At 56.0% G+C, this 26,836-nt stretch overlaps 1 protein-coding gene across 1 annotated transcript; it reads left to right on the top strand.

Moving 5' to 3' along the window:
- Positions 1–1,787: 1,787 nt before the first annotated feature.
- SLC37A2 (solute carrier family 37 member 2) lies at positions 1,788–26,710 on the top strand (the record flags this gene model as incomplete). The annotated part of the gene is made up of 19 exons (XM_082659529.1): positions 1,788–1,846; positions 14,655–14,736; positions 15,189–15,282; positions 15,419–15,497; positions 17,110–17,245; positions 17,638–17,714; positions 18,595–18,761; positions 19,278–19,315; positions 19,626–19,778; positions 20,110–20,200; positions 21,688–21,750; positions 22,021–22,106; positions 22,583–22,631; positions 22,804–22,877; positions 23,129–23,207; positions 23,325–23,422; positions 23,666–23,730; positions 23,945–24,001; positions 25,504–26,710. 18 exons carry the CDS (start codon positions 1,788–1,790, stop codon positions 23,973–23,975), a joined length of 1,521 nt encoding a protein of 506 aa, XP_082515655.1. The 3' UTR covers positions 23,976–24,001; positions 25,504–26,710.
- Between the last annotated feature and the right edge of the window lie 126 nt (positions 26,711–26,836).

Raw genomic sequence — 26,836 nt, 5'->3', positions numbered from 1 at the left:
ACAAGCATGGTCCCTTGAGGGGCACAAACACACCTTCTCCGAGGGGCATGTAAAATGAGCGCTAATGCGTCTTATGCGTTGGCTTCTCTCTGTCTGGAATGGAAAGATAGACATTCCCCACTGCTGAAGTCTGGATAGCACCCCTGGAGCCCTTGCTGATATCCACGTACTCCTCCCGTGTAGCTTCAAGTGACCTCAGCTGCTTCCCTGGCTCCTCTGTATTCAACTTTCTCCTTCCCTCTAGTCCTTTGGACACAGGCAGCTCTCTTCCTGGTGATATCAGCTCATTATCCCATTTTATTTTCCACCCTTAATCTGCCTTCTTTCAGGCCTAATGTCTTTTGGGTGTTACTGACCCCAGAGCTGTCCATCATACGTTCTGGGACTGCGGGTGTCTGCCGGGATTGTCCCAGGCCAACCAGCATGGGTAGTCAGTCTTCTCAGATGGATAATGCCCACCTCCCTGACCTGTAAGAACGAAATGAATGTACGTCTGGGCACCCTGTGTGGTATAATTAAGGGCTGAGTTAGCTGCTGGTAGCTGTGCTCTTCCTCAGTGTTTCAGCTCCATAACCCAGCACAGCTTCTTCCTTCTATCCCCTGTCCCCTTTCCTTTGTAGTCGTCTACCTCCTGCCCTCTTCTGTTTGTTGCTGTCTTCATTTCTGCCACGAGACCCCTGCCCCTGACTGCCTGGCGTTACCGGAGGGTTTTACAACTCTGTTTACCTCTTTTTGCCTGATTCCGGGGCTGGTAGCGGCCAAGCGCACTCTCCTGGGTCTGAACCTGTTTGGTGTAGCCGTTACTGCCCTTCTCTGACCTTGCACTTTGGGTCTGGGCACTCCTAGGAGTGAGGGGCAGGGTGGGCTTAGGGCTGAAATCTATTTGCCCAGACAAGTTCCTAGTTTACGTTCTATTAACCATTTTATTCTCCAGGCCAATGCTTCCCTCTATAGTTAGTTCACCCTTGGGTTCATAGACAAAGATCTCACAATCACTGCTTTTTATAGGTGGAAACATACCCTGGAAATCTTCAGGCCAGAGGTCTGCAGAGCACTTTTAAGAGCACGGAACTCTGCCTCAGAGGGGCCCTTCACTGTTGCATGGCTGCGGGCCTTCAGAAGGGAGAGCAGGAGTGGCCGCTGCACAGTCACCGTGGGGAGTAGAGGCGGGGCGGGGGGTATCAGTCTATCCGTGGACGAGGTGCGGTAGGGTCTTGTCTGGCTCACTGCGTAATCTGGAATCTGAGTGGGACAGAAAGTCCCTGTTGGGACACCTACGCTCCCAGGGGGCGCTGACACTCAAATCAGCGTCCTCTGGGACGCTGGCCCTCCAGCCTGCCTCAGTTTCCCGATCTGTGTCTGCGCCACAGCTAATCAGGATAGGAAGGCACTGCAGGAGCAGCTGAGGGTAGACGGGAGGTCACGCAGAGCTGACTGAATCTGGGATCGCAGCTTTCAGTTCCCCGGAGGGAAGTGAGCCGACAAGCGCAGGCCGAAGGCGAGGCCCCAGAGGCTCGGAGGGCCGCGGGTCCCTAGCCCGGAGGCAGAGCACGAGAAAAGTCCGTGCCCGAGGCCGGCCGGAGGATGGGCAGTGGGCGTGCGCTTTGCGCTTGGCCGGGCCCGAGGGCGGTCAGGCGCAAGGGGGCGGGGGCTGAAGGCCACGGTTTGCGGCGTCGGGGCGGGCCGGCCGGCGGGGCATTTAAACTCTGGGGACTGCCAGCTCGGGGCGCGTGCCCAGCTCTGCATCCTCCTCTGCTTCGGATTCGCTTCGGGTATCGCCGGGCAAGATGCGGTCTTCCTTGGCGCCGGGCGTCTGGTTCCTCCGCGCCTTCTCCAGGGACAGCTGGTGAGAGGGCCTGCGGGGTGGGGGGCGCCGGGCCAGGACGGCCTCCCTCTCCCTCGGGTTTGGCGGATCCAACTCGGGCGGCCGGGAGTCCCAGCGTGCTGGTGGGGGGGGGGGGCGGGGGGCGGCGCGGCGGCGGGTTCTGACAGGATCTGGCCGGTCGGCGGGGAGGTGGGTGGCACGCACGCCCTAGCTCGCTCCGCCTCCGCAGGACCGCTCCCTGGGAGGCTGCCCAGGAGAGTTTCCACCGATGCCCGTTTGCATCCGCACTTCCAGACACGCACACACCCCCACCCGACCCCGGGGAGACCTTCAGAGCGCCTCCTTTAACGCTGAGCACCCGGGGGAGCCGGGCTTGCAGGCTAGGGAACCGAGGTCAGGGCGTGGCGGAGTTGCTGAAAAAGTGGCCATTGGAGTTGTCGAGTGGTCCTTTTGGTCTCTTTTGGCCCTTGGATAACACGAAGGCCAGAACCCAGTGGTCCTGGGACTTGCCTTGAGGGGTTCTGGGCCCTGAGAGACACGCTCCCGGGAGGGCATGCGTCTCAGATCAGAGCAGCAGCTGCGCCGCAGCAGGGTAGTCACCCCAGCGGCGGGCCGGCGGCTTCCACAGGAGTTTTCCTCCCGACCAAGGAGTCCTGAGGAGGCCGCGGATCAGGGGGGGTGTGGTGGGGTGGAGGGCTTTCAGCCCATTCTTCATCAGAGGCCACACTGGAGCAGTTTGCTTGGTCTGCACAGTGTTTTTGTTTTGTTTAATATTGTGTTAGTTGCCATCGTTTACAAATTATAAAACAACGTAGACAGCCAGATTCCTCGCTTCTCTGATGTAACAGTCTCAGGCCTAAATTCCCCAATTATATCATTAGGGGTAGGAGCCCCTTTTAGATGGGGTGCAAGTTCTTAATATGACCAGCTTGTTCCCGTTTTAAAACAGAAAATCCTGCATCCCCAGCCCCCTCAGTCCCGGGCAAATCAGGATGGTCAGTTGGTGACAGCCCTCACTGGGGACAGTCCTCACACTCCCAACCTTCCCCACTCATTAGATTATTTATTTGGTCCTTTTTGAGTTTAGGACTCTTAAAAGATATTTTTCAGAGAAAAAGATAAGATCATGACTCTCGTAAGGATATAAAAATGAACATGTGTTAAAAGGATTTTATTTCACTCATAATGAGGGTGCCAGAAGATGTTATAATTGGCACAAAAGAAAAACCCAGGGAGGGGAGAATGGGGGGTTATTGTTTAATGGGTACAGAGGTGCAGCTTGAGAAGATGAAAAGGTTCTGGAGGTGGATGGTAATGATGGCGGCACACCAATACGAAGGTACTTGATGCCACTGAACTGCGTACTTTAAAATGGTTAAACGTTCAATTTTATGTTACATATATTTTACCACAGTTTTGAAAAGAGAGAATACAAAGAACGTCCCCATTTGTAAGTTAGGCATATTGAGGCAAAACTGATTGGGAGGGAAGACTATTGAAACTCTGTAAGTTCATGGACATATTTTATATGACTTACCAGTTACTTACCACTTCATGGAATTCAAGCTCAGTGAAAGACAAGAATCAGATAACTTGGAGGGGTGTCCTCCGGGCAATGCACAGTTCTCCAGAGAAACACATTTTTTTCCCTACAGTCTGCCCTGCTGGGATCAAAAATAGTCTCAAAGAAAGATTATTCTTGATCACGAAATAGGGTTGGTCTCCTTAGATTTGATCTGATAATCTATATACATAATTTACCGTATAGGCCTTGTTACGTTCACTTTGCTGCAAGTTTTCATAAGGGATCTTGGATTGGACTTTTAAAATCCTTCTGTTATTTACTGTTCTGAGATTAGGAAGCCGAGCCAAGAAGCTGTCTCCACTAGGCTTTACCTGCTGTGCCTATAAATTTAGGCAAACTCCTCTCTTCTTGAGGTCCCCAAATATCCTAAGTTTCCTGGACCTGCCAGGGAGTGACCTTCCTGATTTGTGTGTAAGGGAACACAGTAAGCCGGTTTTATTAGGCGGGTTTTGTATTGGCTGTCGACCTTAATTCCTTAAAAGTGGCAGCAATAGCTGATTAAATGAGCATCATTGTCAAGTACGACATTCCAGGCAAGGCCTTGGTTGTAAAACCAAGTTTTCTAATATGTTCTGGTTAAAAAAAAAGAAAAAAATTCCTATTGAACTTTTGCAAATAACCATATTTTATAAAAAGCAAGAAGACTCAAAAACAGTTTCTGAATTCCGAGGAGTCAGGCAGGGAGAATAAGGTATTTACAAATGTTTCAGTTTACAAAAACAGGGTCTCCTAAATTGTTATGGGTTACAGACAACTTAAGAAGAAAGAGAAAGGGCTTTCTTATATATTCAGAAGATTGAACACTATAACAACATCAGTAATATTCCAAACGTGACAGTCATTCCTTATCAGTTCTTTCAGTCCTAAGTGATTAATTCTTGTTCTGCTGAATCTTGGGTTCACAACCACATAATCTGGTCAGCTTCTTTGCTGAAGAGTTTTGGAAATCCTGACTCAGTCCACTGGTATGTTCTTAAAGATATCTGAGTGATGTCATCAGGAGTCCGTACCCATGAGTATGTACCTGGTCCTGTGCTTTTCTGAGACAGTTCTTGTTTGCTGAAGGTAAAACCTTTGGCCTATAGCTGATTGCACAGCCTTTAGGGAGCATCAGAGTAGAACAAAAACTATCTGTAAGGGACAGAGACCTAAAGAGGTATGGATTAACTTATTAATGATAATTTTCAAAAGTGAATGATATGATGAGAATTCATGACAAGAAAAATGCAGCTAACAAGGAAGTCTGATTATTCCTGAGGTATGTAAAACAAAATAAAGCCAATCCAAAAAAAAAAATTAGACAATGTCTAAAAACACACTAAGGCTAATTTCAAAGAAGACAGTGAACATTATATCTGATTCATAAAAATGATGAGCATAATTTTTATAGAGGAAAAAATCTTGAGATATATAAAAACCCCAATACATAATTTACATAATATACAAGGAGATACCAAGAATGTTGACTGAAGAGATTTAGTAAGTCTGGAGTAAGTCCTAAACATCTATGTTTTAATAAAACTCCATAGGAAAGTCTGATGTACATCCCCAGTTGAAAACCACTGACCTAGAAGATGCTAGATTCAAATTAAAGAAGTAAGGTTGCAGCCAGGTAACATTTAAAATCATAGCTGAAATCATGACTGGTAACATTCTACTGTTATCACCAGGCAAAGTACCACCAGGGTGCTGATGCATAGGAACAGATCATAGACCAAGAGGGCATTGAGAAACCTTTAGAACTTTCTCACACAGCAAACAACTTCTGAGACACTTATGTAAGTGAAATATTCTACTACTCTTTTTTTCCCATAATAAACAAAAATAGATCTCATTACCATATATGTTCAAAGTTGTATCTCTCTGCCACTATTGTTCCTGGTAGAGTCTTATTCGTATACATTAATTATACCCTTTAACCAAAGTAACTTATATTTCAGAGAAAATGAGGGGCAGGGAGAGTGGATCACTGTAAACAGCCTGTCCCACTCCAGCATTTTAGAAGAGCTCAGGAAGGCACAACTCTCCACAGGCACACACGTCACTTACACACTTGTTAAAGTGTGACTCCAACCACTGTGTTCTCCCACATCTCCCAGGTTTAAGACAGGTCCGGATTGAAATCCTCTCACCACTGTGTGCCTTGTGTAGTTAACTTCTCTGGGACTCAGTTCCCTCGTGGGTGAAAGTCAGGTGGGTTCTTGAAGGCAAAAGTGATCCGTGAACATCCTTGACCTCCCGTGGCTGATGGAGGGCGCACGATAAGTGTTCCTTTACTTCCTTCCTGATGCATGGAGGTTTGGACTCCTAACAGACACCGAACGTCAGTGTAGTTCCTACCGTAGGCACGCTATCGTGTTACACTGTGAGGCCTACGAGGATGATTAAGACGCGGTCCTACTTTCTCGGAATTAAGGCTCCAGCTGGAGAGAAGGCGTGTTCTCTCATTATCACATTTGCTGCTTCCACCTGTACCCAAGGAGGGCTTTTAAGCAGAAGTGAAGAAAGCAGACGGTCCTGGAGCAGGACGCCAGAGGGTGGGCTGGCCCTGAGCTTTGGATTCCTTGTTTGTACCGTGAGGATACTTGTAACACCTACCTTGTCAGGTCGCTGTGAGGATTAAAGATTGTCTCGAGATGCAGCAGGTAAAATACTTAGATCAGTGCCAGGCTCATACTAAGCACTGACTAAACATTAATTACTGACTATTTTTCTACTCGCATTTCCTACTGCTCTGTGCCAGGCATTGTGTTTGTGGTTCAGCGCAAGGCCTTTATTTGTTTCCCCACCTAACTCCCCATTATATGGGTATAATGGGGCACAGAGCAGTTATGTACCTGGTCAAGCGCCGCATAGCTAGTAAGTAACTGAGGTGAACTTGAATCCAGGTTAGTTAGACTCCCAAGCCCACGGTCTTTCCTCCCGATTAGAGTGTGGGAGGGGAAAAGAAAACATAGCCTTTGGACTTGAGACAAATCACTAAATCTCTAAGGCTCCAGGTCCTTGTCTTCAAATGGAAATAGCAATATACCTCTATCCCAGGGTTTTAGTGAAATTAAGTGAGAAGATATTTAAAGCACTTAGCCCAGTGCCTGGTGTGCAGTTAGTACTTGGTAATTGCACGGTGCTTGTGAGTTTCTGTGGCGGGAGGGTTTCATCTTCATTAGGAGAAACAGGTAGCATTTGCCTTGGTGGACCTGGAGGTATTCTGAGTGGAGCCGTGGAGCCGGCGAAGGCACGGCAGTGAGGACGTAGCCTGTGTTGTCAGCACTGGTCACGTGCAGCCGCAGCTGGTGGGAGCCTGGGGCTTGAAGGCGCGGTCCCCGGACAGGAGGCTGAGAGGCAGGCGGCACGAGGTGTGCAAGCAGAAGGCAGAGACTGAGGAGTTTCTGCCCAGGAGGATGGCACTGCCCCTCCTTCTCCCGTCAGAGCCCCCGGGGTCAGGCAGTGTCCTCGCAGGAGCCACAGCCCCTCTGAGTCCTCCCCAGCCCTGGGCCTGGCCGGTGCCCCGCCTTCTGTGCCAGCGTCCGCGTGGGCACGTCTGGGGACAGATGGCAACGTGGGCATCTTGCCAGAGAGATGAGTATGGCTGCTGATTCTGGGGCTGGGCCCGCTTCCTGGGGCCTGTGGGGAGGGAGCAGTTCAGGGCTCCACGAGAGGAGCCTGTGGGAGGAGGGCCAGGTGGCATTCCTGCTGGATGAGCAGGAATGGGTGGGGCACTGGGCAGGCAGGAAAGCAGGGGCCGTGAGCTCCCAGCTCGCTGCCCTCCCCCAAGCCCACCAGGGCCGAGGTGGGCTGGAGGCTGCAGCGGGGACCAGTGGCTCTGCCCGCCGGAGTTTGCTGAGGTCCTGCTGCCGGATGCATCGCATCTCATTTCATCAAGCCTTATGGACATCTCATGTGACAGGACTTCACTACCTTAGTCAAAGGAAGATCAAAGTGAGGCTGAGAGGCTAAATGTTATCTCAGTTAGTCTTTAGGGCACCCTCATGTGACAGGAGTTTACTATCCCATTTACAAGAAGCTCAAGCTGAGGCTGAGAGGTGAGACAGCTTGCCCAAGGTCACAGTAACAGACCCAGAAGTTAAGACGCAGCGTCTTTTGGTTTAACGTCCTTTTCCCAATTCTGCCATGGCCTCAGACCAGGGACCCAGATGCTGCAAAGTAGCTTTCTCTTGTCTTCCTTCTCTTCCTGGTAACTGCCCAGAGATGCCCGGTAAGAGCATCAGAAAGGGCTCCTTAAAAAGAGTGGTGTGTGGGCTTCCCTGGTGGTGCAGTGGTTGAGGGCCCGCCTGCCGATGCGGGGGACACGGGTTCGTGCCCCGGTCCGGGAAGATCCCACATGCCGCGGAGCGGCTGGGCCCGTGAGCCATGGCCGCTGAGCCTGCGTGTGCGGAGCGGCCACAACAGTGAGATGCCCGCGTACCGCAAAAAAAAAAAAAAAAAAAAAGAGTGGTGATGGCGAGAGGCAGCTCCGAGAAGGAAGGAGAGAGCCTGGTGGAGGATCTGGAGGGCTGAGCCCACCGTCCCTGTCCCCATCCCCTTCCCTTCCTCGGGCTCTTCAGGCTGACCCCCAAAGAGCATGTGAACCTGCGTGGCTCCCTCCCCCACCCGCACATGACTGCTGTCTTCTCCCCCAGCCACCTTCTGCTTCCTCTTCCTCTCCGCTGTTTCCTCTTTCCCTCCTTACACAGCAGACTGATGCGCACCTCCCTGGCTTTGGGTGGGGCGGTCGGCCTCAGGGGCCACGCACTGGTCTAGAAGGCAGCCAGGCTTTGGGGGTGGTCTGTATGGATGGCCAAGACCTTACTTCTTCCCATCAAGCTGTGCCACCTGAGTGCTGAGGTCAGAGCTGAGCGGTCCCGAAGCAACGCCAGAACTGGGGGCAGACACCAGGGTCGGAGTCCCTGCAGCCCACAACGCCCCCATCTGATTGCCCCCAAACTGGTGTGTGGGGTGGGCGTGGGGTGGGCGGCATCACTGCTCTCATTTTGCCGTCTGGCTCGTGCCTCCTCCCCTGGGTCCTTCATGCTGGGGAGAAGGAGTAGGTGAGGGTGGGCCACGGGCTAAGCCTCCAGGGAATCCCGAGAGGAGAGTCCTCATCTTAGCTCCCTGGGGAGGAGGGCCCCGCCACCACCAACGCATTCCCGCCTGTGCTCTTTGTGTAGCTGCTCTTCAGAAGAGAGACCACCAACTACCCGCTGACCACTTCTTCCAAACCCTACCAGCTCTCACACTCCTCCAGAGTTTTTCCAGGTACCTAAACGAAACCACATGCTGTAGCTAAAAGCCACGTCTTTTCATCCTGTCTGAGCACCCAGGCTTCCCCTGCCGAGATTCCTTCTCAAGGCAAAGCAATCTAGCCTATATTTTCCTCTCTCCTAAAAAAGACCATTATCTTATCTACTAATTCCTTCTAGAAAGTCCCGGGCTCCTTGTGCTACTGGCCAATGGCTCCCCTTCTCTGGGAAGGATCTTGGGACCAAGCCCTGTGTCAACCTGATGTCTCTGAGCAAATGCCCAGGTTCCATCTGGAGGAGGGGCATCAGGTGGAGGAGTCCTTGGGCTGGGTCTCAGCCCCGAGAGGGCTCTGTTCCTCTGTTCTCAGAGGCCCTCCCAGACCTGGCCTGTCCCCGTCGCATCTTGTCAGTGGAAGGCCTGGCTCAGGGCTCTGCCCTGTGCTGTCTGTTCCAGGCTGACCTTTCCCTACCAGGGTGTCCCAGGGGCAGCGGAGGGCTTGGCAGGGGGCGGGGTGATGGCACTGTCACCGGCAGCCTGGTTCTTACTGTCCCCAGCCCTCTCTCCTTTTCAGGTCTGCTGAGTCCCAGGACAGGCACGTCCAAGGACAGGCCACCAAGTGGTACTTTCCTCCGGGCAAGTGTCAAGGTCACCTGCAGCTACAGCCAGTCCAGTCTGCCCCCACCTGAGTAGCCCCAGACATCTACTAGCTGCCCCAGACATCTACTAGCTGCCCCAGGCATCTACTAGCTACCCCAGGCATCTACTAGCTGCCCCAGGCATCTACTAGCTGCCCCAGACATCTACTAGCTGCCCCAGGCATCTACTAGCTGCCCCAGGCATCTACCAGCTGCCCCAGGCATCTACTAGCTGCCCCAGGCATCTACTAGCTACCCCAGACATCTACCAGCTGCCCCAGACTTGGCTTAAGGACTGGGCTGAGGCAGGAAGTGGTAGGGATTGGTCAGTGAGGGAGTTTAATTCCCTGTCGGCCTGCCATGGGGATAGGAGCCATCAGCACCGTCAGCAATGTGGTTGCAAAGCAGGGAGCGGGGTGCAGGGACCGGGGGCTGACTGGGCAGACACTGGAGAGAAGGCACCTCTTCCCACTGTCTCCGGAGGTCAGCATTCTTCTGCTGGGCTACTTCTTGTTTTCTGTTGTTGTGGTGGTGGTGGTAGTAGGTCCTTTGGGGGTTCTGTTTGTCATCTGTTGCTGCTTTGGCAGTCGTTGTTCTTTGCCCCTAACCTGAGAAGCGTTTCTAGTGCAGAGTCTTAATGAGGTCCATAAAGCTATTAGCGTGCTCATTTGGAAGAATAAGTTGGACTGTCAGCTAATAGTTAAGAGATAGCTAGTCCACCTCTCTATCTGACTTGGTTACTCAGTAACCAGTGCCGTGCAGGGGGAGGTGAGACTCTCAAAGTGCCATCTCTCGCTAACACAGACTTAGAGGGTCATGGGGTGGGCACCCTGCCCGGAACAGTCTGTGGGCCTCGCCACGCATGTTCCTGGGTCTCTGGCCTGCTTGCCCAGCCTGGCCAACACCTGGGCTGCCATCCCTCCCCCTCTGGGGCAAGCCAGGCGAAGCCCGACTGTGTATTTTCCCCCCTGCTCCCTTTCTGGGGCCTCTTGTTTCTGCAAGAAGGGCTTGTGAAAGCAGAAGTGAAACTTGCGGGTTCTACAGGCAGCAGGAGCACATCAGCTATCTTCCCTGTGAGCTACTGTGAGTTCGACAGCCTTTGTGTCAGCCCAGCCCTTCACCGGACCCATGTCCCCAGTCCCCTTTGAACTATGGCACCTTGGCCTTTTTCTCAGAAGAGCTGCCAGAGTGGAAAGGAAAGAGGACTTGACTAAGGGGAGGCCCCGGGTATGCTCTGCCCAGCTAGCTGTGCCCCTCTGGGCTCATGCCGCCATGGTGCTGCGGTCCAGGCAGGGAGTCCCAGAGGAGGCCAGTGCCCATCCTAGCATCACACAGCAGGTTGAGGTCCTTCTGCCCCACCGCCTCCCTCCCTGTGACTCTCCTGCTATCTTGGGTGTCAGGTTTTCTACTGAGGGATGGGGTCAGAGCTGAGAGAAAGGTCAGGCCGAGCTTCTGGACAGGGCTGGAACCTGGCAGATCTGCATGACTGTGGATCTCTGCTAAGTCTCCCTGTCTACTCCCAAGGGAGAACATGGGTGGGCCCAGTGGACCAGCCTCTGCTCTCTCCCCGTGGCAGGCTCCCGCATGCGCACTGGTAGCTTCGGGGCGTCTTCGTGTTCCTCTAGCCCACCTCTGTGTACTAGGCATGTGGGAGGCGTGGCCATGCTGGCCTCCAACTCCCTACCTTACAGGCAAATCCAGGGCCTGGAACCACCACCACTCAGAGGAGTTTGGTGCTAACCCACACCCTGCTCACCTCCCGTAACAGAGCAGCACGGGCTGCCTCCGCCCCCTCCAGCTTTCCTTCCTCAAAATCTGAAATCGTAGTGGCTGTCATTTTTAAGTGTCCACTGGGTGTGAGGAACATGTAAGAGCTGTCCTGTGCATCGTCTCATCAACCTGTCAATAGCCCTATGAGAAAGGTGATAAACACTACTTTGCAGACCGCTAACAGGTGTAAGGAATGAAATCAGGTTTCGCCTGATTCCTAAGTCCTTGCTCTTTTCTCTTACAGACACCAGCTCCCTGAGATGCACCACCGAGGGTCTCCCTAGAGGGTGGCTGGCAGTGTGGATGAGGCAGAGGGAACCAGCCCTACCTTCTGCGAGGAAGCTTGTCTGGAGCTTCCCAAACTAATCAGCAGGGCAGAGCTTAGCCTGGGAGGTGTCCGGAACCCTCCGACCTAGAAAATCCCACCCCTCTTCAGTGACTCCCCATCACCCCAAGGACAGTCGAAACTCACCCTAGGCCCTCCATGACCTGTCCGCTCCCTCCTTCCCCACTCCTTCACCTTCCATGCTTGGCCCAGTCCCACCTTCCAGACCTCTGGCTACATAGAGTTCCCCAGACAGGTATCATTGCTGTTCACGCCTCTGCACTTTGGCACACGTACTTCCCTCTCCCTGGCGCCGCTTCCCACCCCAGCCCTGGTGGACCTGGCCACCTCCTGCTTGTTTGTGAAGATGCGGCTGAAGCCTCACCTCCTGAATCCTTTCCTGACACTGCTCCCATCCCAGCTGGTCTCGGCGTCCCTGCTTCCGTGTCATGCAGGGCTGCCCTCTTTTATGGCACTGTCGCACCAATTCTGTTTGTCTCCCTGCTGACCTGCGAGCCCCTGGAGGGCAGAGGTCTCTCTTACAGCTTCTCTGGGTCCCTAGCACAGTGCCTGGCACATGGCAGGATGTGGATGGGAAGGCAGTCCTGTTTCTGCCAGAGAGAATCGAGATGTCAGAAATGGGCCTGGGTGTGCCTGCTGTCCTGTCTTAGCTTCTGCCATGCAAGGTTGGGAGGGACAGGACTCCAGAAGGCAGATAAGGAAGCACACCGGGGACCACAGGCTGGAGAAAGCCAGGGCAGGTGACCTGAGGTGGGCAGGTGTTGGCACTTGGGGCTGAAGCAGTGTCGTGGTGGGAGGAGCGAGGGAGGAGCGAGGTGGCTGCCAGCGGGGCTGTGCCTTTCGATCCCTCGTTGTGTCTGAGCATCTCCTGCGTGGGCTCGGCATGGCTGAGTTGCAGCCTGGGCCTCCCTGCCTGGCCTGTCAAGGAAGGACAGTCAGTGCTGGGGGCGCTCAGTGGGGCCTGGGGATCCTTCAGGCCCAGAGGAGATCTCATCTGTCACCAGGGTCAACGGCTGTATCCAGGTGGCAGCCGAGATAGACTCAGCTGATCCCGGGGGTCGTAAAGGTGGCCCAACAGACACGTAGGGACTAGGGTGAGAGTTACATTGTGTTCCCTGGTCTTTGAGCTGGATGTGGTTGGCACTGTCCTCCGTGGGCATCTGATGAGGAAACCGGAGGCAAAAAAGGCTTAGGAACTTTCATTTGGTTACACAGTAAATTAGAGTCATCCCTCAAAGCTTTCAGCTTTTTTCCAGACTCAGCAGCTCCCCGGGCAGGACACTGGTGAGTGTTATCTGTAGGGCTGTGATTTTCTTCCATCTTGTGCACTTTGAAGAAGCCTCACTGGGCAGCCTCTCCAGTTCTCTCAGAGACACCCCCAACCCTGCCACCAGATTCTGCAAGTTCCTGAGGTAGGAGTCACATGAGCCATTTGCCAAGTGGAAAACATTGCTGCCACCAAGCTTGTGTATGTCACAGGGTCACTGTGACAGTCCCTTGGAGTAACCCCAGATTCCCTGGAGAACCCCTGGTGACTCCCCCCGAGCCATGCACCCTCGGCAATGGGGAGCCAGAGAGGCTGGGCGGTAGAGAGACCGTAAGATTCAAGCTAGAGAGAGCTTCGTTCTTAGTGGAACGGAGAGCCACCGAGAAACGTTAAGCCAGGTGACGGCGGGGGCACATGTACCTTCAGTCTCTTCAGAAGATAAACTGTGAGGCAGTGGAGGGAACGAGGCAGAGAACGAGTCCAGGGGTGAAGGGCCCCGGTAGCCCGGCCTGAATGCAGCCTCTGCTGAAACACCCCTTCATCTCACGAGCAGGAGCCTTCACGACATGCTTGGGAGGAAGGGATTGGGGTTTGGAGGCAGATCCCTGGAGAGGGCAGACTGAGCCTCCAGCGTCCTGGCCCTTTGGTTCGTGGATCCAGAGATAGAAAGGGTTTCAGGCCCCCTTCCCCTTCTTCCCCACCTTCTCCGTGGGCTCTTTAAGAAACCAAGGCTCTGGTCTTTCTCCTGGGCTGGAGTCCGTGCTGAGGTCTATTTTCCATGTACTTCCTGGCTCCTGGCTGCTGACTCATCTCAGCTGATGCCGTGACTCAGGAGGACCTGGAAGCCCTTCCTCAGAGCCTCGGCAGAAGGGGAAGGGGGAGCGCGCAGCGGAAACTTCGGTGGGGCCTGGCTGAACTGTTCTTTCCGCCCCAGACCGGCGCATGGGATGAGAAGCACTGTATGAGAGGGCCCATGTGATGTGTGAGCCGCAGATGGAAAGGATGACCCCTCTGTCCAGTGGAACGGACTAGGGCAGAGGACCTGGGTTCTGTCACCAGCTTTCCCTCTGTTGCCACATTTCCAGCTAGGTTTTGGGCTCCGCCCCTACTGGGCTGCAGCAGGTGCTGTTTCTGCCGTGTTCTAGGCTTGAGAGCATAGTCGACTTCACTTTATTTCATTTATTTATTTTTAAAATTAATTAATTTATTTTTGGCTGCATTGGGTCTTCTTTGCTGCGCGCGGGCTTTCTCTAGTTGCGGCGAGCAGGGGCTGCTCTTTGTTGTAGCGTGCGAGCTTCTCATTGCGGTGGCTTCTCTTGTTGCGGAGCACGGGCTCTAGGCACGCAGGCTTCAGTAGTTGTGGCTCACGGGCTCTAGAGCGCAGGCTCAGTAGTTGTGGCGCATGGGCTTAGTTGCTCTGCGGCATGTGAGATCTTCCCGGACCAGGGCTTGAACCCGTGTCCCCTGTGTTAGCAGGCGGATTCTTAACCACTGCGCCACCAGGAAAGTCCCGACCTCACTTTAAAGACAGACCCTTCTCCCACATCAGCCTCCTGCCGGCTCCCAGCATGTCCAGTATTTTAAATACAATTCTGTCTCCCTGCCCCCATCTCTCACACACACAGAGGCACCCCGATCTTAGTGAGGCCAGAGAGAAGCAGAGGTGATGGGCAGTGGTAAGAGCAGGAGGGGGTACTTTGGTGTTGTCTAGGGCGCTGATGCTGGGCTAGCTCTGTCGGGAGGCCTCGGTAGCAGGAGCAGGGACTTGGGGCCCCCCGGAGCACTCTGGCCTCTGGCGTCTGTTCCTACCCTCCCCTTGGCCTCTGCCCCGAGGAACTTGTGTCTGGAGGGGAGCCTGATGTAGAAGAGTTGGCGGTGCTGGGGCTCTGAGGCTGCTAGAATGGGCACAGGTGCATGCTTCCTGGACACAGTAGAGGCGGAGGTCCGAGTGCCCTGCCAGCCCAGCTGCCCACCTCTCCCTGCAGGTACCGCGGCTTCATCCTGCTGATCACTTTCCTCATCTACACCTGTTATCACATGTCCAGGAAGCCCATCAGTGTCGTCAAGGTGAGGCTGGCCTGGGCGTAAGGAAGAAAGCAGGAGATGCTGGGCCCCAGCGGAAATACACTTCCGTAGAATGGTCTGGAACTTGGCGTATAACCATCCTTGTTCCCTTACCTTGGTCACTGAGCCCGCTCCTTCCCCCTGGCAGAGTCCCACTTTCAGCAGTTCTCTTTTCCCAGGAGAGTTTCCTGGGTTTATTCACCAAGACGGTGGTGTCGGGGGCTGCGGGTGGAGCCAGAGAGCAGACACCCTGGGCCCCGTGTCTACCCTGCGCGTCGACCCCCGTTGCCCTTCACCGAGGCTCTGCTGTGGCCACTTGCCCCTGGAGCCAGTTTTTGCCGGAGGAGGGAGCGTGGGGTCCGGTCGAGGGGGCAGCGGGGCTGGTGTGTTGGAGGCTGCTTGCTCCTTTCGGGGCCACAGGATGCCCCTGACCCGTGCACCCGTGACTCCTCCAGAGCCGTCTGCACCACAACTGCTCAGAGATGATCCAGCCCATCGGCGACACCCACAGGCTCAACGACACCACGTGGTGCAACTGGGCCCCGTTTGGTAAGAGCGGGGCAAGCTGTTCTTCCCCACAGCCCACTCCCCCTACCCAGGAGAGGGTCAGCCGGGGCCAGAAAGGGCTTCCTGCAGGGGTGTCCAAGCAGCCAGCCAGCATTCTGCCTCTCCCATCGGCTTTCAGACCAGAGCAACTACAAGGAACTCCTGGGGGCAGTGGACAACGCCTTCCTCGTGGCCTATGCCATCGGCATGTTTATCAGGTAAGAGAGAGGCGGAGCCTGTGACTGCCCGCAGCAGAACCGTTCAGAGCTGCCTCTCCCCTTGGCCGACCTGGGGGCAGCAGGGTCAAAGGGAAAAAGCTGGGGACCCCCCCCCCAGGTGGAAATGAGACGACAAGACTTGCACACGTCCTGTCAGCCCGTAGCCAGCATGCTCCCACGGTTACCGAGCCTGCTCCTTCACCTGGCCAGCTCCCACTTTTAGTAGCTCTTTTCCCTGGAAAGGCTTTCCTGGATGTCCTTTTGAGTTTATTCACTCAGATGGCAGTGTCAGTGGTGTGGCTGGAAAATGGTTTGTCCTTCAAGGATAGCCCTGGATGCTAGGAAGACCCCAGCACGGCTTTTATGTAGCAAGCATGATGTTTGTTCCCAGGAATCAAAGATGACTGAGGCAGGGTACCACCTCCAGAGAGCTCACGGTCTAGTGGAGTGACCGATAACAGCAGCTAGTTATAGAGCAGTGTGGGAGTGGTGGCTCCCAGACAGGTGCTTCACACGGGGCGCCCTGGGGGCTCCGAGGGGTCACTTAATGTGAGCTGGGATTAGAGAAGAGGGGTTGGGGAAGGCTTCTTGGAGGAGATGACACTTGAACTAATGAAGAAGAATTGGGCTTGGCAATGCAGAAATGGCTAGGTGGAGGGAATGGCATGGGCAGAGTAAGGCGAGTGTGAAACAGCACGATCTGGGGGGACAAGTAACAGGTTTACCAGAGTGTAAAATGCAGGAGATGGGGCTGAAGAATGAGGTCATTGTGTACCAGGCCATGGGCACAGGAGAACCTCTGAAGGGTGGCATGTTCAGATTAACACGTCAGACAGATCGCTGTGAGGGTGACGGAAGGTAGATTTGAGGGAGAGTAGGACTGAGTACCACGTCACACTAAGGAACAGATCTGATAATAGCTCAGCTGAGCATTGAGCAACGCCTGAGAACAATAGTAATAGAGATGAAAGAGTAACGCTGCACTGGAGAGATGTAAGTAAAAGGTACAGGTCTTGGAGGTTGCTTGTGAAGGGTGGGGCGGAGAGGCAGGAAACGGAGGTAGCCCCGTGGTTTCTGGCTTGAGTGGCCAAACGTGGTGGCGACATCCACTCAGATGAGGGGCACAGGACACGGGGCAGGGTGGGGGGCAGAGGCAGAGGAGTCCTGATTGTGGAGCATCCCAGTCAAGATGTCTGGAAGGCATCTGGATATGATCGTGACGCTCTGGGGGAGAGTTCAGGGCTGTAGCTATGCAGCTGGGCTGTGTAACGTATATGTAGCTGGTAGTTAAAACCATAAAAGTGATGGAAGAGAAAATGCATGAGGAGCGCTGGTCAGCCAAGGGGGGAGGCAGGTGGGCCACGGTGACCTCACAGAGGCCACGGAGAGCGCACTTCAAGGCGCTTGGTCAGCAGCGTCAAATAAAGCGGAGGAGCCCAGCGAGTGGAGGACCGAGGGTGTCCCTGGCGTGTGGCAACACAGAGGTCACTGGTGATCACCTTAGCAGAGTCGTTTCAGTGGCTTTGGGGTGGGGGGGCGGAGAGATAGGAGGTAGAGAGCCGAAGGGCGCAGGTAGCAGAGATTACCATGGATCCAACCCTCTCTTCTGCAGTGGCATTTTTGGGGAGCGGCTCCCCCTCCGTTACTACCTTACAGCCGGAATGCTGCTCAGCGGCCTTTTCACCTCGCTCTTTGGCCTGGGGTATTTCTGGAACATCCACGCGCTCTGGTACTTTGTTCTTATCCAGGTACGAGCCTTGGCCTTGCACTCAGGCCTCTGTTCCCGGCACAGACAGATAGTAGAGGCTGCAGGTCCTTCCCAGCCACCCCAGGTCCCGGCGCATCCAGCCCTGTGCTCCTTTATCACGATGCGGGGTCCCATTGCCCATTGCCTGTGGTCACCCTCGTGGGCTCAGTGAGTTTGCGCTGAGCGTTACCCTGAGGTCCGTGGAGGTGCCTGCGAGGCCTGGTCTCTGCCGTGGGGATCTGGGGCCACAGGAGAAATCAGCTTGTGGGTTACGGGGTGCGTGCACGCAGGTGAAGGAAGGGGGTGCATAGTGTGCGCTGCGGAGGGGCCCCCGTCCCAGAGGCTGCACCGCTCAGCCCAGGCCTGTCCCGCCTCTCTCCTCCCTCCCTGCAGATCTGCAACGGACTCGTCCAGACCACGGGCTGGCCCTCCGTGGTGACCTGTGTGGGCAACTGGTTCGGGAAGGGGAAGTGAGTGTGATGGGACAGGAGGGTGGGCGGTGCCTGGGGGGCCGGGCTGGTGGGTCCCTCGTGGCCCCTGATGTGATTTCAGGGTCAAAGATTAGAAACTTGCCTCCATCTTGCTGACTTTCACAGGCCGAGATACACATGTTTTAGTGACTAAAAGCAGTACTGATTTTCTCATTGCTAAGGTTTTGATCCTTAAAACCTGCAACCTCAGTTATGCTTTTTTCCTCTTAATAGATGAATTTCCATTTTGCGTGAAGACAAAAATGAAGCCTATAAAACTGTGTTTGTATACACACACACACATATATATGTGTTTGTATATATTTATATATATATATATATATATTTTTTTTTTTCTTTTTCCTTGAACTGACTTTTGTGCAAAAGTTTCTTTAGGGCAGGGTTTCTCAACCCTGGCACTATTGACATATGGGGCTGGATAATTCTTTGTTGTGGGACCGTCCTACACAGTGTAGGGTGTTCAGCAGCCTCTACCCCTAGATGCCACTAGCGCACCCACAGCTGGGACGTCGCAACTCTCCAGACGGTGCCCGTGTCCCCTGGGGGCAGAGTCACCCCTGGTTGAGGACTTCAGAGTCACGGCCTTAGGGCAAGAGAAGAAAGGGCTGGGGCTCTGGGCCCTGGGGCAGCAAGGAGCCAGAGAGCGCTTGCTCAGGGAGCGGCTGGGGAGCGGGACCCCCGGCCTTGCTGTCACTCCCTTGACACCAGCAAACCCTCCCGCTCCTCCCTGAGGGGGGTCTTCAGCTCAGAGGCTGCAGGCAGCCAGCTTTTTGCACTTGGTCGGCGGTCGCCAGGAGCCCTGTGCTTCTCTTCTCACTTTTCCCGTTCTTCTCTCCCTCCCTCCCTCCCTCCCCTCCAGGCGGGGGCTCATCATGGGCATCTGGAATTCCCACACATCCGTGGGCAACATCCTGGGCTCCCTGATCGCCGGCGTCTGGGTGGATGAGCAGTGGGGCCTGTCCTTTGTGGTGCCCGGCATCATCACCGCCGTCATGGGCCTCGTCACCTTCTTCTTCTTAATTGAATGTGAGTGGAGCCCTCCCTCCTCACAGGGCCGGAGCCGAGCCTCCCGGTCAGGCCCTGGGAGAAGGCAGTGGGTAGCGTGGGATCATGGGGTCAGAGCCACAGATGTGTGACTTGGGACAGACAACCTCTCTGAGCCTCAGTTTTCTCATGTGTGACAGAAGTATAACAACGCCTGCTTCCCTGGGCTGTTGAGCGTTTCCGTGAGACGTGAGACTGAGGAGGGAAAGGTTGGGGGGACCTCTCCACCTTTGCTGCCTCTTCCCAGCTCCCTGACAGACGGGCCAGGGAGTCAGGGCCATGGTCACTTGTAGCAAGAGAACGAAAGTCCACGAGGCAGTAGTGACACAACTTATTGTTAGGAGACCCAGACCTCGAAGGTGGTCTCTGGAGCCCCGGTTCCATGCTCCCTTGTGCTGGAAAGTCAACTCACCCCCTTTGAGGAGGGGTGGGGACCACACGCCATGCAAGATGAGGGCCTGGCCTGCTGGGAAGCTTCTTAGAAGATTTTTCTTTCAGACCCAGAGGACGTGGACTGCTCACCCCCTCAGCACCATGTGAGTGTGGCCCCCAGTCCTATCCCTGCCCTCCACTCCACGCGGGGGCTGGTCCCAGGGAGGCCTGGGGAGTTGGAGGAGGGGCCCGTGTGCCCACAGTTACTTCACAGGCCCTTGGGTGAGGGCCAAAGTCACGCCCTCGGGGGGCTCCCCGACAGCCTGACGGGCCTGGCAGGATGTTAGTCCAGTCCAGGAAGGGGACACATACCTCTTCCAGCGTGGGAGCCCCTACCTCTCACATGGGCTGTCCCTCCAGCTGGTGGGAGGTGGTACGTGGACGCGCCCACAGCAAGGGCTCTTCTCTGCTCAGGGTGAGCTGGAAGAGAACGGGGACAACGCTGAGGACCCTGGCAATGGACCCCACTCTAACAGAGGGAACGGCCGGGAGTCTGCTGTCACCTTGTCCAAGGAGCCAAGTGCTCAGCCCGCTGCCATCAGCTTTTTTGGGGCGCTCTGGATCCCGGTGAGTCTTTTGTGGACTGGAAGGAGGAGAGAGGCTCTCTAGATTTTTTTGCTGGGTCTCAGGAGATGGGGATGCTCAGGGTGACCTGTGGTTTCCAGAATTTCTTTACATGCAGTGCCTAGGGAGGGCGGCCCACTTGGGGAGGGGAACACGGGAGACTCGTCCTGACACAGCATATCCAGGCCACAGGTACACTGCTGTTACTGAGGCTGGAGAGGTCCTCGAGGCTGCTTTGTGCAGTGGGCGGTGGAAAGTGCTGGGTTGGGGCTCCGCTGACGGACCAAGGGCGTCTTGCCCCTGTTTCCATCGCGCCCTCTGTTACGCTCCCCAGGGTGTGGTCGAGTTCTCCTTGTGTCTGCTGTTTGCCAAGCTGGTCAGTTACACCTTCCTCTACTGGCTGCCCCTCTACATCTTCAATGTGGGTGAGTACCTGGGGAAGAAGAGGTGAGGAACGGAGGGGTCTCTGAGGAGGAAACCTGTCACGTGACGCGTACGACTCCAGGAATAGGCAGGATTTCTGCTGAACCTCTCCTAGGGCAGGAGGGAAAGTTTTTTTCTTTAATGGGGAGCTAAACCTTGCAGATGCACCCCCGCCCCCCACCCAGTCCCTGATTCCAGCCACTCTTCCTCCCTTGGCGCTGAGTCGGGGTTAGGAACTCAGAGCTCTGTTCTGCAATCCTCCCTAACTGCTCCAGCCTCAGGCATAGGAGAAGCCCTCCTCCAGGCTGCTTGGCTCATAGGTGGGCGGGACTGGAGGGTGCTGGAAACGGTCTGCCTTTTGAGCGCCTCCAGGAGCCCCTTAAGCCTCCCCCAGCCCAAGGAAGAGGGCCTGAGGAGCTACCCCCACTGCCTGTAGCCTGGCAGTAAATGCTGTTCTCTTCCAAGGAGGGCTGCCGGGAGCCTCGGGGGATTGATGCCCTGTGCGTGGGTCTGCTGGGCTGCCCACCTTGTGGCCCTCCTCTCCCCTGCCTCTGCCCCTGCCCGAGGATGGACAGATGAGGAGAGGTCACTCTTACGGTTGAAAAGGATGTTTATGTTCCCCTGTCCTGGATCTCTGGTTTTCCACACGTGGAGCTACTCTGTCAGGGAGCAGTTCTGCCCCCAGAGCCTCAGAGCCTCAGAGCCCCACCAGGGCCAAGGACCACTCAGCCAGGGCTGCCGGGCTCCCTCCAGGCCCCGTGGGAGGGACGAGGCTGCTCTCCACACAGCATCCTCGCACCGAACAGGATGCGGTGGGGATGAGTCAGGGCCAGGTCTCAAGCTGTAACTCACCCCCCCAGCCCCCCCGCCGGCTCCATCTGAGGGGCCTCTCTCGACGACAGGGGTAGAGCATCGGGGCAACCCTGCGGTCGCTGACTCTGTTCTGTGGCCTTGATGCTGGCTACAGAGTGTGAATCAACCTTGAGGGCTGGGCTACGAGTCAAGCTTCTGGGCGTCCCTTTTTCTAATTCTAGGGCGAGGTCTGGGACCTGAGGTCCCCATTTTCCCGCAAGCCTCCTTCCTGGCTCTGTTTATAAGCAGGGACCTCAAATGGAGGTGACAAGCTTCTATGGGGACCAGCCGCTCGGTCAGGGGGAGGGAGGAATGGGGCTGGACAGGCTGAGGCTCAGTGAGAGCAGTTGTACCCCCAGTGGGACAGGGTCCTCAGGGGCCAGATCCCAGTGCTTTCATAGAAGGGCTTTTCCGGGAGGTCAAGGCCATCCGACAGGACTGGGGGCCGGAAAGGGCATCTGGTCCCAAACTGCTGCAGACTCGCTTGTGACCTTGGCCAGTCACTTCTCCATGGGCCCCACTCCTTCCTCTGAAGGTGATACTGGACCAGGTGTCTGCAGGGACGCTCCCAGCGGTGGCCCTCCAGGATGTCTGCCCGGAGCCCCCAGGTCTGAACACATGCTTTTGTTTTCCACAGTTCACTTTACTGCCAAGGAGTCTGGGGACCTGTCCACGCTCTTCGATGTTGGTGGCATCGCAGGTGAGGCCATGCCCTGCTCTGCCTCTAGGCTGCATCCCCCTCTTCTCTTGTCAGGGTGCAGAAAAATGGGACGGGTCCAGTGGGATGTGACCTAGGCAGGTGGCATCCTGCCCAGGTGGTCTTCCCGTGAGCAGTGGGTGCGGGGAAGGCTGCGGAGGGAGACACTCAGCTGGCTCTGGGTGCCCGGCCCCGGTTCGTGCTGGGCTGAGTGATGGGGCAGTGCTCGGGGTCCCACATGCCTGGGGCGGCAGTGTGCACGTTGTGTTCCAGGCGGCATCCTGGCGGGGCTCATCTCTGACTACACCAACGGCAGGGCCACCACCTGTTGCGTCATGCTGATCTTGGCTGCCCCCACGGTGCGTAGAACCTCAAGGGCAAAGTGTGTGTGTGTGTCGTGGGCCGCTGAACCCTGTGCACGCCTGGGCATCACGCACACACCCGTCTCTTTGCGTGGGTACATCCCTGTGCGCGGCCAGGGGAGGAGAAGCCAGGGTCAGCACGGGACAGGGATCCAGACAGGATTTTGGAAAGGGATTCGTGGTTATGTGGCCTTGGCGAGAAGGGGCAGGCCAGCTGCTGAGCTTCTTGACCAAGGAAAGAATAAGTGATTGAGGTTCGATATGAGAGGAGACTTTGGGGGCAAAGGGAAATGATAGATTACCACGTATTAGACCCTGCATCCCTGGGACCGGAAGACCGAGAGGCCTGGGTATGAGAAGGCAAAGGAGAAAGGGGACCCCTGGGGTTCCCAGACTTCCGGGCTCCAGTCTAACAGAGGCAGCCCGTGGGGAAGCCAGGCTGTGATCCTGTCTTCCGCCTTCTCCTCTCTCAGATGTTCCTGTACAACTACGTTGGCCAGAGTGGGATCAGCATCTCCATAGGTGAGGAGCTGGCGCTGCCGTGGAGACACCGCGAGGCTGGCTTGGGGACGTGGGTGGGAGGCTCGGGGAAGTGGAGGTTCTCAGCCTGACGCCTGGGGGACTCACCCGCTTTGGGGCTGGGGGTGGCGGTGGCCTCTCCTCTCTAACTGGGCCGTCTCCATCACCACGTCAGTAATGCTGCTCACCTGTGGAGCCCTGGTCAACGGCCCTTATGCCCTCATCACCACTGCCGTCTCGGCTGACCTGGTAAGCGGAGCCACCTCGGGGATTGGCCAGGGCCTCTGTCTCCAGGCCCATCTTCACGTCTCTCCCCCTCCCCCCGCCCGCAGAGACGAGATCCTCAAAGTCCTTCAGAATCCGCCATCGGCCCCCCTTTCTTCCCAGCTCCAAGCCCCCCTCGCTGCCTTTCCCTGAGCCAGTGCCTCTCCTGGTCCCGGTCCCGGTCCTGCTTGGTGCCGCCTCTCGGTTCAGGCCTCCCCACTCTGCTCTCTCCCCAGGGGACTCACAAGAGCCTGAAGGGCAACGCAAAGGCGCTCTCCACCGTCACGGCCATCATCGACGGCACTGGATCCATAGGTCTGTGACTCTCGCCCCAAGCCTGGTCTCAGGCACACTCTTGGGATGCTGCCCTCTTGCGGGCAGGGAGGCCAGGGTCCCTGGTGCAGGGCCCTTCTCATGCTGTGCTCCACACAGGTGCGGCTCTGGGGCCTCTGCTGGCCGGGCTCATTTCCCCCACAGGCTGGAACAACGTCTTCTACATGCTCATCACTGCCGACATCCTGGCTTGCTTGGTAAGAGCTTTGGGGTGCACAGATGGGTATGGGGAGGGGCCCTGTCCTGCGGGGCTGGGACCCTGGAAAGTTCCGAAGTGTCCAAAGTGGTCCAAAGTGTCGGCCATCCAGGGCTTTGCTCGGAACTACTCTGCGTCCCGTGGGTGAACCCCTGCGGAGTGACGCTGTGAGCCAACCGAGCGGTCACCTAGCGCTGGGGACCAGCCACGTGCTGCACGCTGAGGTCGCCCTCCCTCCCCTCAGCTCCTCTGCCGGTTGGTGTACAAAGAGATCCTGGGCTGGCGGTCATCCCTGAGTAGAGACAGAGGGTAAGTCCTGCGGAGGGAGGGCCGGAGCCCCGCCTGCCCGGCCTCACTTCTCGCGGGAGTCAAATCCGGCGCTCAGCTGCTCTGCACCAGTCTGAGCCTCGCTCCAGCCCAGACCTCAGGAACTCGGAGCCGGGAGCTGAACGTGCTCCGGGAACCCCTGCCTGGCCCCCAGCCCCACTAACCTGTCCTCTGTTATCCCCATGTGTCTCCATAGCTCTAGTGTGGCCCTAACCCACGCGCGGTAGTATTTTCCTCAAGTCCCGTGACTTCTGTGAGTATTTTCTTCAAGTCTGTAACTCCTGTGCCCTCAGAGTGCATGCAAAGCCTCTCTCCTCCAGTGCGATTTTTCTGACTTTCGCTTTTTCCTTGGGGGCCAGTTCCAAAGACTCTGAGTCTGGACGGAGTGTGGTGCTTGGGAAGTGTTTCCTAAGGGGCCGGAGCTGCTGCGAAGGTTGGCAGCCTCTCCTCCTTAGGGAGAGCGATAGGGCTTTGGACGTAGACCCCAGGACAGAGGGGGCAGCATCCAGGGAAATCGTTTTCCCTCTGAACTTGGACTCTGAAGTTCAGAAACCAAGGGCACCTGGCCCCTCTGCCTGGGGTGTGCAGACAAAGGCAGCTACCAAGCAAAGCCTCTGGAGCAAAACCCAAAGCCGGCCTGCTGTGCTCTCTGCCTGTCGCCCAGCGGTGGCGGGCGTGGAGGCCGCGCAGATAGGCCCGCGGCTGAGGCAGGGCGCTAGAGGCTGGGCTGCGCGGCTGGCGCTGGGATGGCAATGTTCTCTCGTGGCCTTTCTGGCTCTCCTTAGGAAGCTCTTGCTAATGAGAAGCTGCCGGAGCGATGGACCTGGTCTGGATGGTAAATGTGAGGAAGAGCCCACGGGGGTCATGGTAACCAGCACTGTATCGGGGAAGAGCTTCCCTTTGAGGAAGGCATCGTCCGGGTTCAGGGGGAGAAGAATGCAGGGCAGGAGGCATTAACAGAGTCTGTGCCCTGCCCTGCCCTGGAGGGGGAGCAGTGGATGGCACCTCACGTGACCAGTGCCCCCTCCACCTGCTGTCCCCCGGCCAGGCCCGGGGGGACGTTGGGAGGAGAGGAGGTGATGCAGAAAGGGAAAAGAATTAGTGCGTAGTAAGCGTCTGCTCTGGGCGTGAGCTGTACTGGCTTCCCTCTCGGCAGCCTTGAGAGGTAGATGTTCTCACTTAGAGGTGAGAGAACAGACGCTCGGAGCTCATGGAACGTACCTCAGGCCTTTAGCTAGTCCCAGCAGAGCCTGAGTTTGACCCCAGGTGTGCGGGCTTGGCTTCTCTCTGCATCCTCAGCGGGTCCTTCTCTGAGGAAGGCCTGTGTGGGAGAAGCAGAGTCACCTGCTTGGGCAGAGGGAGCCTGGGGCTTGAAACCAGAAATGCTGGACCATCCTGACTTCTCTGCTCACCTGCTTCTGTAGAGCCTCGGGCACCTTCTCTGAATGTCCGCGTCCTTGTGTGTCAAATGGGGATGCTCGTTTCTAACTACCCGGTAGGGCTGATCTCAGGCTGCGACAAGCTGGGTATGCGGTACTGCTTTGCAGAGTGGTCAGACGCGGTACAGGCATTGTAAGGCTTTTCACCTTATTCTGGCTTGGTGTTCCCTGCTTGCTGAAGAGGTGACAGGAGCCCTAATGATAGCGAACGGGATGAAAGGCAATTATTAAGGGACCCTCGGGACCTGCCTTCCCCGTCCCCACCATTGGGGACGTCCTCACTTTCTCTCCCATTGCCTCTCTGCTCCTCACGCAGGTATAGAGAAATGTGAGGACCCGATCGCAGCAGAAACTTGGAGGGCCCTCGCCGGGTCCCACAGTGCACCCCCCCAGGAGGCCGAGGCAAAGCCTCCGGGCCCAGCACCAGCCAGCGCAGCCCACGAGGCTTCCACGGGCTAGGAGACTCTCCACCGGAAGGGGACCACCAAGCTTGAGGCCACGGAAGACTCAAGGGCCTTGTTGGAGGACGGAGGGGACGCAAAGTGCCCACTGAACTAAGGCACCTTGAGACCAAGAAATGAGGGGGCAGCTCCATGCGATCAAGACCAGTTTAGTATAGGGTCACTTACGGGGTGGGTTGGGGCTCGGGCTCAGGTGGACGGCGGTCTGGGAGCGCTCCACACCACCTGGGGGCCGTCAGGACAGTTTTATAGTTAACCTGGGGCAGGGGGGCGGGTACTGGGAAACAGGACATGCATTCTTCAGATTTGTGAATGGGTAACTAGTCTCGTGGCTGCCGGGAATACGTCAGGGGAGGTTTTCATCATTGTTTGGGGACTAACAGAGCATAGAGGCTGCCTGGTCCTAAAGATTATTAAACGATATCTATTAACTACAAAGCCCTTGATGACAGAGAAGTGATTTACCACACAGTATACGGTCCTGGCTAGGGGGGCGGAAGGAGAGGAGGAACTGTAAAGGCCCTGAAGGCGTCAGTTGCACCGACAGCGATAAAGGCCTGAGCTCTGGAGGCCGCCAGTGGAAGGGATCAGGGCTAAGCGGTGTCTGCGTTTTGGTACAAGAAGGGATATGCTCAGACTCCTGCTCGTTCAGATTCCAAGTCAGAAGGCAGAGGTTCAGCAGGGCCGAGGCCTGGAAAAGCGTGTCTCTCCTTCTCACGCTAAACGTGAACCTCTGTCATCAGCCTGTACCTAGAAGTGGCTATTTCAGAGCCACCCGGCCTCTCTTTGTCCCTTTGTCCACAAGCCAGTTTTCTCTGTGTGTTTCCCCACGTTGGCACTCCTCCATCTACCCTCCATTTGATCCTGGTTCTAACTCCTGACCCATTTTGATTAAAGCATTATTGCTGTATCCTCCAGGGCAGGACTAGGGAGAGAGGGGAGGTGTCACTCCCGACTGTGAGGGCCCCTTGCCTGCTCTCATCCCAGCCCTCTGTGTCCCCAGGGAAGATGGCTTGTCAGGGCAGTGCTGCTGTAGGGGAAGGGTGGGGCGGAGGGCATGACCAAAGTACCAGTCACATTATTAAATATTTTGATAATGAAATGCCAGTGGTTACCGAGTGCTCACTGTTTGCCAGCTGTGCTCTAGGAATGGAGTAGGTAGTGGACACAGAAAAAGGACTGACACCC

This window comes from Grampus griseus, assembly GCF_964374135.1.
Source record: "Grampus griseus genome assembly, chromosome: 8".
Lineage (NCBI taxonomy): Eukaryota > Metazoa > Chordata > Mammalia > Artiodactyla > Delphinidae > Grampus > Grampus griseus.
This window is presented reverse-complemented; position numbering and strand designations above follow the sequence as displayed.